Here is a 12455-nt window from a genome sequence, read left to right on the forward strand (position 1 = left end):
GTAATTTTGTGTTTTGTCTAGTGGGCTTGGTGGGACTAAGAAGGGCTGTTGTGGTATACAGGGGACCCCACCGCGCCCGCTAAATAACCCATCCAAAATGCTCCAGAGAGGTTCGTGACGTCCGCGAGGGATGCCACGACGGGTTCGACTCACCGGCAAAGGCGACAGACAACAGGCTCCAAAAGGACAGGACGAGCCAGGAGATTTATTGGCCGAGTGGCACAGCGCGTGTTGATAGCCTCGACAGGGCTAAGAACTACACTGTATCAACGCGCGCCTCAAGGCCTGGCCTCAAACGGGCTGTGACGGCTGAGACGACATGTGGGCTGCCGGCGAGATAGAACTAGGCCTAACTCGCGCGTCTGATTGGGGTCAGGGGCCCCGCTCCAGATGGGTCGTGGCGAGGGCATGGACGAGCTGCGTTTTCCCGCATTCCCTAGCCTCAATCCTCCATCTCCCTTCCAAGTACCAAGAGACCCGCGAAACGTGCGAGGGAAAGGAGGCAGGTTCCTGGGTGAGAAGGAGCGACAGCGGCGGTGGGGCGGTTGGTGCCCGCCGGTGCGTCGGCCCGCAAGGTGACGTCACGTGCGGCGCAGAAAAGCGCACTTGTTTGAAGGCCACGCTCGCGGGAAGAGGAAAAGGGGATCTAAGGATCCCCACTGCTTTTGAACCGAAAATGACTGTTATATGGAGCTTTCTTGGTGGCTGGGAATTCGGCAATGTTCTTGACTATGTAGGGTGAGAAAAATGTGTGGGGAAAAAACATCTTTTCTGACAATTCTGTTGTTACTGTACACGTAGTGAGTGACTTCAATGTTAACGCAAAAATAGGTTGGAGGGTATGATTTGCATGTCAATTATTGTACGGCGGAGAAGTAATAGTGGGGCACAATCTGGATGTCATCGTCGCACCTTGGAATCTGCTTATGGCCATTGGGGCATCCCTCCTAACACCCCTGAGTTTTGCGTGGAAAGGAACGGCACATCTGACCGCCACCATCCTTCCAGCCCTGCTTATTTCGACACGTCCTTGGATCTACCCTTGCTTGCAATGGTACATAAACACCAGAAGCAAGCAAAATATCGCCTCATCCTTTTTGGTGTTAACATTGTGTTCTGCTACTATTGTACAGCACTTGGTAGAATTTTTAAGGTGTGCACAGTGTAGCATACTTCCCCTGTTTTAGCTCCCTTACTAGTGCTGTGTATGTGTATGATTCAGTCTGCTAGGTGTCTGTTTTGGATAGGTTACCAAGAGTGATGCACATACTCGTTTTTCAGAATGCTTTTTTTGGGGGGGGAGGGGGGTCTTAGTGATCAGATGGGTGTAAATCCACCATTAGAGCAAAGAAGTCACCTAGAAATGGTGATTTCCCAACTGATGTTTTCCTCTCACAGCGCCCATTTCACTGCCACATACCAAGACTTGTCCGGTGCCTCTTTTAATAATTTTTTTCTTTGGAGCTGTTACAAAAATTAACAAGCTGTTGTCCAACAAATCAACACATTGATTCATTGATTCGTATTTAAAAAGAACAATTCTGAATTGCTGTTTGTACAACAAAAAAAAAAAGAAGACGAGGGGTCTGTTGCATAGAATTTGTGTGGTGGCAAGTTCCTGTCCCATTCTTTTTTTTTTTTTTTTTTTTTTGTCTGTGTACATTCCCAAAATTGCCCCCCCCCCCTCCCCTTTTTTTTCACTGCATGGTAAAGCATTACCTGCACTACCTTGTATACGTAAATTATTATTTTACAGTTGGCAACTAGAATGAACCTGTCTTTCCATGCTGCAGAAGTGTCATTTGTGCACCCTTCTGATTGTGTGCATTGATTGGCCAGTATGTCGGCACCTTATGACGCAAACCAGTGAAATGAGTAAGAATGTGCAGATGTGCGAAAACTATGTGGCAATGTGGTCATCATGTGATACATGACGACAAGTCTGTCCAGTGAAACACGGCACAGCCTTGGTCATTGCTGTTTGTGACAGGCACGCTGTCCACAGCTAGTAGTAGCAGATGTTAAGTGCGCAGTAAATATTTGCACATGCACAACTTATCAAGGATAATATGCCAGGGCTGACAGGAATTCTTAGGGAATTCAGTAAGTCTGGAAAAAACCAGGGAGATTTCAGGGGATTTTTGAATTTTTTAGTGCAAGTCAGTGAAAAGGGGTCCTGCAATGCTTTTAAAGGATGCTGCTAGCACCACAATCAGCTTTTAAGGAACAGCCTGTCCAAGTACAGCATGTTGTTGGGCTAGTTAGAGTTGCATTTGAAGATGAAAAACTGCGCGTAAGAGACGACGGGCATATAACAAGAGACAAGACAAGCACAGACTTGCGACTAAAGTTTGTTGACAAGATGAACACAAATATGTACTGCTTCTTGCACATGCGCACAAGGCAGTTTTTTCAGTAGATCAACCTGTTTAAGAATCCATACTCATTTAATGGAAGGCTCACTAAAACAAGGTGCACTGTTCTTGCGAGTCGCCCGTGATTTGATAGTCTTTTCATATGCAAGAACCTGAGTGCTGCATCTCCCTACCCTCTCCATTCAGCCTTTTTTTGCCCCTGCTGTTTCACACCACATTGACATATTAAAACAGGAAAAGTGTCAGTTTGTTGACAAAAACGTTTTTTTTTTTTTTTTTTTTAGAGTCCTATATGCACTCTTATTTTTTATGTCCATATTACAGTGATCGAGGCATCCAACTCTAATCAACTTTTTCTGCTATATTAAAGCAGGAAAATGACTAAGCCATTGTTTCGGCGTGGGAATTTTTTTTTTTTTAACCAGTGGCATATAACACCCTCAAAAAAATATTTCTGGTTACGCCATTGGTATTTATTGTATGGATAGGAATATTGTTGTGTAAAACATCAAATTGGAGTGAACAGGCTGAAAGCAGGCAGTTTGGTGCCGTAATTAATCACTGTAGTGTGCTGGCAACACATTGTAATATTTACAATTGTGTGTTGCCACCCTGCATAGTATTCTTCAAGCGGATAATTTTTGTTGGAATGCTGGGATAGAAGCTGCATAACTAGGATAATTCGAAAATGAAAATTTGGTAGACAGCCAGGGCTGGTTTGTTAAATGATATGACTGACACTTCCTGCGCTGTGCTTTTTTTTTTTTTTTTTTTTTTTTTGTAGATGCTTATATTCTCTTATTTCCGTGCTTTGTGCTGTGATAACAGGCTGGTATACAGTCGCTCAACTTTCATGCTGTGCTCTGACATGACTGTGCTGTTATTGTTGTGCATATTATGCATATTATCTTATTCAGCGGTCGCAAAATTCTCATGTGTTCTCGCATCAAAAATGGAGCGCTCAGTGTATTGCTTTAGTTCTACATTTTTTTATTCCTGCAAACGTACTGATGTATCTGCCATTTCAGCCCAAGTTTGTGTATTTGGCCTTTGAGTGTCATGGCTCTGTAGTGAAGCCAGTGTAAGGTTTCCATTTGTGCAAGGAATACAGAAGACTGATTGTGCTTTACAAGAATGCTGGAATTGTCTGTGGAGACCAATGTTTAAAACCACTAACCTGGTATATCTGGTGACTGAAAATCTGCAGCAAATGTAGCAAACACTGCTTGCACATTTTACTTTAGCACCTCAAAAGGCGTTCACTGTAAAAAGTTCCACAGTGTTGGCTAAAGTCCAGCATCTGCCTTATATGCTGTGTACCATCTGATTAAGAAGTGTTGCCTGTGCTTGTTATTAGTAATTCTACTTTTCCCTATTTTGACAGGATCGTCGTCGCAGGCACACCCTTTCGTGTCCATCGGGATAGCAGCGTGCTGGGAAGACATCCTCGCACATTCACAAGATAAAAAAATACTGCATTGGCATACAGTCTCATGGCAAAACAAGACTTTGTTTTTTGTACAGCATGAAAAGTTGAAAAATCATCATTTTCTGGTCATTTTTGTGCATTGCTGCAATGGGCTGCTGTAAAAATAAAGGATTGGGCAGTGTGCACATTTTCTGTCCCTGTCATATATCTTCAATGGGTTGTCTCGATTTTGAGAGAGGTGGAAACGTAAGCAGTTCTATAATTGCCTGTCCCATGTTGTTGGTTGCTAAGCATAAATGTTTAAATCGCCCCGTGTGAAACCTCAAGGGCTGCAGGGAGCTTTATAGGGACCACGGACGGATACAATGTACAGCTTTTCTTTATTTGAAAGATCGGGCACCTTGTACCTCACAGCAGTTTTGTTCGATGAGAAATGTTGCTACCATCAGCGAGAGGTTTGTGTTAAAAAGGGCAAATTCCAAATTGCCCATTTAAGGCGCCTCCCCAAGGGCCTTGTTATGTACTTGTGAAAGAAGCAATGTTTTGAATCCTCAATCCAACCTAGTTAAATATAATTTCAGCGTGTAATAACCCCATGCCACTCAGTGCCATGATGATCTTTGTTCTGGCTTTGGGTGATAAAGGTGACTAGAATGGGATGACTTGAGCTTACAACTCTGGGCACCTTCTGAGGAAATGGCAAACACATTGTTTTTTAATTTTGCCTTTGCCGCTGTTAAATTGTTTATAAACCCTGTTTCGCATTTATGTAATCTTTAATAGTAGTCCCAGTATATGTCCTGTAATGTGGCACTGCTGCAGCCATTAGTATTGTTTATTCCATGTGTATCCCCCCTTACTCAGTCCTCCGTAATAGAGCCTGTGTGCTACTTTTAAATAAATAAATAAATGCATTTTTTAGGCTTGAAAAGCTGCCACTGTTGCGAGAGCCCTTGAAAAGATGGCGTAGTGTGTTTGCTGGTCTGAAAGCTTCTCGTAATGTGTCCCTCTGATTAATCTCAATTTCCCATTGTTGTTGCACTGTAGCTGTTTGCAAATAACCTTATCACTACAAAATAACATTTCTTTGAAACGACAAGCTTCAGCTGTGAGCCCACAGAGCTATTTCAAAATTCAGTTCATTTCATCGGCGTCAGCCAGTCACCAAAATTGGATTTTCAGCGTCACAATATAGTGCGAGAAAGTAGCTGGGGAGCTGCCATCTCTTCTTCTATTTTCCTCATCATCAAGTTCACATTAAAATTAGCATGAGTGGCAATCTTTCAATCAATTAATTACAAGCAATCAATTAATTAATTTCAAGCAATCAATTACCTAATGAGGCAATCTTTCAATTGAGGCAAAGTTGTATGTTGTCTTCCAGGTCCCTTAAAATATTCTTTGCTATATTTTACAACCGGCTGGTAGCTAGTGCTTGTTGCTTGTTGGCACAAATCGTTTTTTACATGTCGAACTGAATGTACGAGTTGTTACCTCAGCATGATGAAAGGTTTTCAGTTTCACGTCTTGCAGTTGAAGTAACATATCACTAGTGTATGATGTCAAATAAACCTTTGGCAGAGCTTATACTGTGGACCAGACCCCAGGATAATGTGCAGCATTATTCTGTGGACCAGAACACAAGGTAATGTCCTGCTTTATGTATACCGCACCATGGTGTAGTTGAGCCTTTTGATTTAAACTGACCTAAATGATATCAAACCACCGTTTATTGTAAAAATATTGCATAGAATTGACTTAAGAGAATATTTCGCAGTAAAATGTTCACTTTGGAAAAAACTTTGAACTGGTGAGGCTCGAACCCAGCTGTAAGTGTTATAACCCAAGACTCTACCCCTGCCCATGGAATCCTTTTAACAGTAGCTCAAAGTGGAACCCTGTGGTCTGGTCCACAGAATATGTAGTGCATAAACCTTTGGGGTGGGAAGGGAAAGCATGTTTTGCCAGTTCTGCATTTTACCCTGTCAAAATGTGCGAGTAGGGGTGTTTGCTTAATCAGAAACTGCGCAGTCACTTTTTTTTTCTTAACTTCTCAACTTACCATCACATCATGTAAGTAATACAAAAACTTTTTGAGGTCAGAGAAATGGCAAGATAATCTCGGTCAGCTGGCATGGAAAAGCCTGTTAACTTGGTTTTCATTTTTTGTGCACGTCTTGTGCATTTTCTGCATTTTTTTTTTCTTTTGGTGCTCAGGTCTGAACCTCAGCTAGCTTTAGAGAGAGAGAGAGAGCAGAAACATTTAATAGAGCAAACAGAGGTGGTTGCGCCGTCACTCGGTGGGGTGGGTTCACCTCAGTCCAGGTACGCTTGGTCCTTGGCTGCAGCCCTGGCACGGGTGACCAGAAAGATCTGGTCAGCGTGACAGGAGCTGGTCAGCAGGCCCTCCCACTGCTCTGGGGAAGGTCTGGGATTGGGGGTAAGCGATGGGGTGTTTTGACAGGCCCACACCATGTGGTAGGTAGTATTAAGAGAGGGGCAGAATTGGCAGGTGAGGGTGTATTGGGTAGGGGAGAATGCATGGAGGATGGGTGCGTTGTAATATGTGTTTGTTTGTAATCGACGCCAGATGACTGCTTCCTCCTTGGTAGAGCAAACTGAAATAGGTGTTGCTCTTTTGGGCACCTGGTGCAACCTTTTGTCATTGATGCGTTCGTTGGGCATAGATGTGGATTTTGTTAATCGGTCATATTTACAAAGGAAATTCATAACTACAATTTACATGTGCCCATGAAGGGGTTACTAGAGCAGCTTGCCTCCCTCGAGATTGCAGGGCAATGGCTAGACATTTTTAAAATTTTTTATGTGATGTCAGTTTGTTTTATTCAGGGTGGTGATGCAGCTTAATATATGGCTTCTTAGTCCAGTCTTGTAAATGTACTGTTTGCCTGCTTAGGGTTGAACTTTGTAGTACTGTGGGGGCAGCCACCCACATGACCTTTGTACACGTTGCCAAGTTTTTCTTGTCTTGGTAAGGCGGGTGGCACGGCTAATCCCTTATGTTTACTGTAGTATACCTTTTGGTGGAGTACTGGAATTCTCTGTGTCCTCAGTATTACTGCTAGCACGGAACATGATGTTGAGTCTGCTTGTAGAAGTGCGTCCCCTTCACCTTGACGCTAAGGGAAGCCAGCAACAGTCACAGTAAAAATAATTGATGTTTTGAAAGCTTGCACCATGGGTGGAAATTATTTTATTCAGTTTTGGAATAGCGGTTGTAGTATTCAGTTCTATAAAACCACTTAGTCGTCGTTGCTCAAATTTTGTGTGAAGCTCTCACTTTGTAGATTTTGTACTCTCATTTAAGTACCAAGTTATGGGTACTTGCTAAACATGCTAAGGGCATCATCATCATCAACAACACTCGCTAGGTGATTCAAAAAATCACGCAAAATTTTTCCCTTATGGGAGTAGTTTCAAAAATGGCCATCGTTGCTATGGTTGACAGATTTCTCTTTATAAATGTGAAGACGTTATTAACTCTAGGTTGAAAAAGCTGATGTCCCTGGCACACAAAATGGCTGAACAAATGGGGTAATGGAATTGAAGGGAAAAAAGGTGGGTAAATTTTGGTTAAGGTGGGCTTCAAATCAAATGGGGGATTTCCAAAATGGCGAGACTAACACCCATCCCCAATTCTACCACAGCTCAGACTCTAGCTGACTAAAAGTGGACATAGTGAATGCATTGTGGCAGTCGACTTCGAAACGTGTAAGAGACGTACCAAGGTGTGCATGAGTTTGAGCGTGTTAATTATAAAATTTGTAAAGGTGAGTAGCAAATTACATTTCCACGAAATGTCCCCTTTGCTTGGCGATGCCACTGCGGGTATGTCATAGCACTGGGAAGGAGAAAAAGGGGCACAAAAGGAAAAAGATAAAGGTTAACCTAGTGAGTGTGTTATGACCTTCAACTTATAAACGCGTTTGAACATTTATAATTAATTTGAACATCCTAATTTCAAAAGTAGCCATTAGGGGAGCACAAAAGTACATATGCCTAAGTGAACTCTACGCTTGGAAATGTGAACGCAGTATTTGCTGAATTGTAGTAACCGAAAGAACAAGAAGGTGCACGCAAAAGGAAAAGAATAATGATAGTAATGAGAGCGCATGTTTGGCAATTGGTCACTTATGATTTCACAAGCACTACGTCATAAGGAATGTAGAAGTGTTCTTGTACATTTGGAAGTGTAGTTTGTCACGGTTACTAGCATCCCCTTTGTATCAGGATAATTGCATGATGGCACTTCACCATAGGTTTAATAAATCTACATTAATACTGTGTGTATTCTAATTATTTAGCATTCTGTTAGGAGACAGTTTAAAGAGGCCATGGAGACAAAATTCAAATTTGTTCGATTTGAATGAAGTGGCCTCAACTCCATTCCAACCATGAAAAATATTTTTTTAACTGAAAGAAGCACAAGATCTATTTAAAAAAACTTTATTTTGTGCTACTGCGTTGTGCATCACTGTAATCAGCACTGAAAACATGGTTACCGGTATTTGAAACTGCACATTAGCATTCAAGTGAAACGGCCCCATTACAATCACCCAGCCATGTTCCTTGACGGTGGCTTAGGTCAGCAGCCACTGATTGTGCAAACACTGTTCTTTAAAGTCGTAGAGAAATTGCCAGAAGGGGACTGGGGAGTCGCCACTGTTTCATGTGTTTTGTTTAACCTCTGGATTAGTGTTGGCTTGAATTGGTGAAAAAAGGAGCAAGCATACAAGATGGGCCTGACGAGCGCATCACCCCATCCCTCCTATACGTGCTTGTTCCTTTTTTTGTGCAAAGCATGTTCTTTCACCAAAGGTACACCAACCGCCCAACAAAAAGTACTACTATGTGTTTGAAGTTTGCAATGAAGTTGGTGCCATTGCAGTTACTATCAGGGCAAAACAGTCTTTTTCGCGCTGGTTTTATCCAAGAATGTCTGAATTCCAACTAGCCCAGCTTGCAATCCTCCCACTTTGTCTTCATGGCCCCTTTCAGTAAAATAAATTGGTTCGTAATGGGTGCAGCCAGTTCTTCAATCTGTTTAGTCACCTGTATGGATTTTCTTCTGTTCTTATTGTAATGTTGATTTTTCTATTTTCATGGCCTTGTAGTTTATCTTTCTGTGTATAGTGTGCAATGAGCTTAGGGCTTCAGTAAGCCGGCTATTTCTGTCGCCTGGATTTTGGATTTACAGCAGGGATTGGATTGGCAGAGATGCTAAACAAATTATTCCGGAGTATAAAATTCAATTCTGAGATACATTCCTCTTTGATGTATTAGGATATCTCAGGGTGACTGGTGTGTATAAGCCATAAAAGTATCAGAGGATACCATATGAGCATACTGATAATGAGATGCTTTTGTTTTTTATCTTGGGTGGTGTCCTTTGGAAAAATATCCATCAATCCTATGACATAGGCGGTAGGCCATATATTGCATGGCAAAAATATGCCTCATTTAATGAACACAAGGAGATCATTCAATGGTACGCACCAGCCTTGCATTACAACTTTTACTAGTGATAAAGGTACATTAATATCACTTGAGCAGCACAACTTTTTCGATAGCATTAGGTCGGTCTCATCTTAACTCACAAGGCTTGCAAATGAGGAAAGTCTACTGCTGAAGACAAGTATAAGTTTGCATCGTAACGAAATACTACCTTCATGGCTTGAAAGTCCTGCATTGTGGCAAAAGCTTCCATGGGATTATGAAGCTAACAAGACTATTGAGGTATCTATAACTTTGGTTGCTGTGAAAAGGAAGGGGAGAAATAGCAACACTGAAGGCTATTGCCATCACAAAAAACGTAATGTACTATCCCTGCAGTAAAAACATGGTGCACCTCTGGCAATAAATGGAGCAATCGAGGTACTCTTGTCTGGTGGAGCCTTAGGATATAATTGATGCACCTCAAAAGTATTTCACTGTACCTTTTGTGCATGCTGTTGCAATAATAGTTAATACTTCTCTAAACCGTGTGCTGCTCTGAAATTAAATTTTGCACGAAGGTTGCATTTTATGGTATATTTTCTTCAAGAACAACACAGGCATCAGCAAAAGCCTTGGTTTTTTAGCACTTGATTAAAAACCTGTTTTCACCTATGGAATCCAAACTTGCAGAAATAACGACTTCCCAACGTGGATATGCGTAAAAACAAAAAAGCTTCGCCTGGACTGATGGATAAAAATGTGGTTTTGTTTGATTGCCTAAAAACCAGGGCTTTGCTGTTGCATGTATTATCATACACACAAAAAAAATAGACTGCAAATGTGGCCTTCCTTGGGTTCCTTCAAATAAAGTTTTTCTCTCTCTCTCTTTCCTGTTAAGTTGGAGAAAAATCACGTGAGCTGTTTCTCAAAAGAGGCTTGTTAATTTTTGCTATGACATTTTACAAAAAAACAAATTCTGCATGTCAGCAAAGCAGTTTTCTTTTAATGCAATGCACAGTGCCAGCTGTTCCAAGAGGAGGTGAAAATAGGTTTTTCGCCTTAAATTGTTTTCAGAGCGTGGGGCCGGCCTTGGCACTCTGATGTCGGCTATTCTAAGGTGCCTTGATGCTCTCCCTCATGGGCAAGGGGACACATCCAGGCATCCTTAGCCGCCTAAGCTGCCTTTGCGTGTTGTACATGCCAATATCAAGCCCACTTTTTGCTGCAGCGTAGGTAGCAAAATGGAGTAGCCAGTGAGGGAAGGGAAACTGTCGACTGGACGATAATAGTGGTTATTTATTATAATGCTGGCAGAGGCAAAAGCTGCAAGGCAAGTCGACGCTCAATAATGGCATTGCCCTGGAGAAACTGTAACCGCATGCACTTTTTGTCTATTTGCCAATACCGTGTAACAAAACATCGATGCATAGTTTAATTGTTAACAAGGGTCCACAGTTCTAAATACAAAAACAACACAATGTTTTGCAGTGAAGCTGTTAGCCTCTCGTCGGTCGGAAAATTTCGTGTCGTAAACAAAAAACCCAAACAGGACCAACCAGTTCTCGCCCAAGATGCCAAGCGCATGCGTCAGGCTAATCAAGTGTGCAGCATTAGAGCTCAGTATTCTTGTAAAGATGAAACCACAAAACAAGCATTGAAACCGCATGATGGATGATGAGGCAGCGGTGAACAATGGGACCCCCCTATGTGTTCTAGTAAAGATTAGGTATGCAGCTGCTCTCGAAAGGAGGGGGTCTTGACATCATTCGAGGGCTAGTGCATGCATCAGGCTTGTTCTCGCCCAAGATGCTGAGTGCATGCGTCAGGACACATTTGCCGCCAGAGAATTAAGCTGAGTGCAAGCGACAAGCCTGCTGAGACAACGAGGAACATAGCATCCCCATCAGCATATGTTGTGGTTTACAACAGCTGCACTGGACAACCACTTTCGCAGGGTGAGATGGCATCCATTCTTTTTCCAAAATCTCTTCACGCCCCCCTTCACACCCCCTGTGGTGCGGAAAAGCCGGTGTTGTTGGTGGCGTTGACCGTAAGCGAAACACCCTGTCGCACTACCTTGCGGTGCCTACTGAAACCCCCAGGATCGTAAGGCACTGCCCCAACAGATTTAGGCAAGCATTAGGTGTTTGAGTAAACCCGAACCTCTCCTGTTGCTCTTGTCCTCCTCGAGGCTCGGGGATCTGTTGTACAGGTTCGGCCAATACCAAAGAATATGCACCCTAATCTCCACCCGGGGAGAAGACAAGCACGGAGTCAAGACCACGAGAACATATATGGGAACCGACTGGACGTCGCGTATATAGACGCTAGCTCACATCCATGCGGGCAGCACAAAGTTGCAACCGTCACCACCAAATCGGCCCTTAAAACCTGTGCTTTAATTAATACAACATCCACATAGATTGCACAAGAACTGGCGATTGCACTCGTACTCATTCACACCAGGAGCGCGGTCATCTTAACTGACTCACAAGCTGCATGTCGGAGCATCTTGGCGGAGAGGGTGGCTCCACCAACTTTCCGCCTCCTCTCGCAACATCAACCGCAAAGAAACGTCGCCCTCATCTGGACACCCGCCCACTGTACATTGATGGGCAATAATTTTGCCCATCACCAAGCCTGTGCACTCTCCTCCCAGGGTCCAGAAGAACAAGCAAAGTCCACACCATTGGTCACATTTCAGGACATTACACAGTGCTATCGACTCGACAGACCTCAGCCTCACTCCACGCTGTCCAAATCAGAAGAAACAACTCTTCGTTGCATTCAAACAAGTATCTTCGTCCACCCAATTCGCTTGCATCACGTTTCCCACTCAATTTTCCGCCCAATGCACTTTTTGCTCTAAGATGGCCTGGCACATTAGCCCGCATTTTATTAGAGTGTGCGCATAACCCCGACCTCCCACCCTCCTTCCCCCCTCCCCTCCCTGAGCTGTGGGACCTGATTACCAGTGGGCCACTGCCTGGACGTCCAGCAATTTCTGGCACCTAGGGCATCGGTCACCCGGTCATCACTTCCGGACTAAGGTACCACTCCTACTTTATGGCTCATCAAGGTTTCGTATTACTGTGGGCGAGGAGGAGCCGAAATATTTCACCGCTCGCGCCGTAGCGCACTCTCGCTCTTGATACCTTCCTCGTCGTTATCTTCTAGTGGAGTGAACTCTGCTT

At 43.3% G+C, this 12455-nt stretch overlaps 1 protein-coding gene across 1 annotated transcript in view; it reads left to right on the forward strand.

Annotated features, from left to right (window-relative positions):
* Positions 1-3989, forward strand: part of Vir (VIR_N domain-containing protein) — a 182552-nt gene extending 178563 nt beyond the window's left edge. Inside the window, exon 45 of the mRNA XM_077686406.1 lies at positions 3760-3989. Coding sequence (XP_077542532.1) covers positions 3760-3841 — 82 coding nt within the window. The 3' untranslated portion in view covers positions 3842-3989. The remainder of the gene's footprint in view (positions 1-3759) is intronic.
* The last annotated feature ends 8466 nt before the right edge of the window (positions 3990-12455 follow it).

The sequence above is a fragment of the Haemaphysalis longicornis genome, unplaced genomic scaffold (genome assembly GCF_048455015.1).
Source record: "Haemaphysalis longicornis isolate Haplotype H1 unplaced genomic scaffold, Haemaphysalis longicornis Haplotype H1 scaffold_1, whole genome shotgun sequence".
In the NCBI taxonomy this organism is placed as follows: domain Eukaryota; kingdom Metazoa; phylum Arthropoda; class Arachnida; order Ixodida; family Ixodidae; genus Haemaphysalis; species Haemaphysalis longicornis.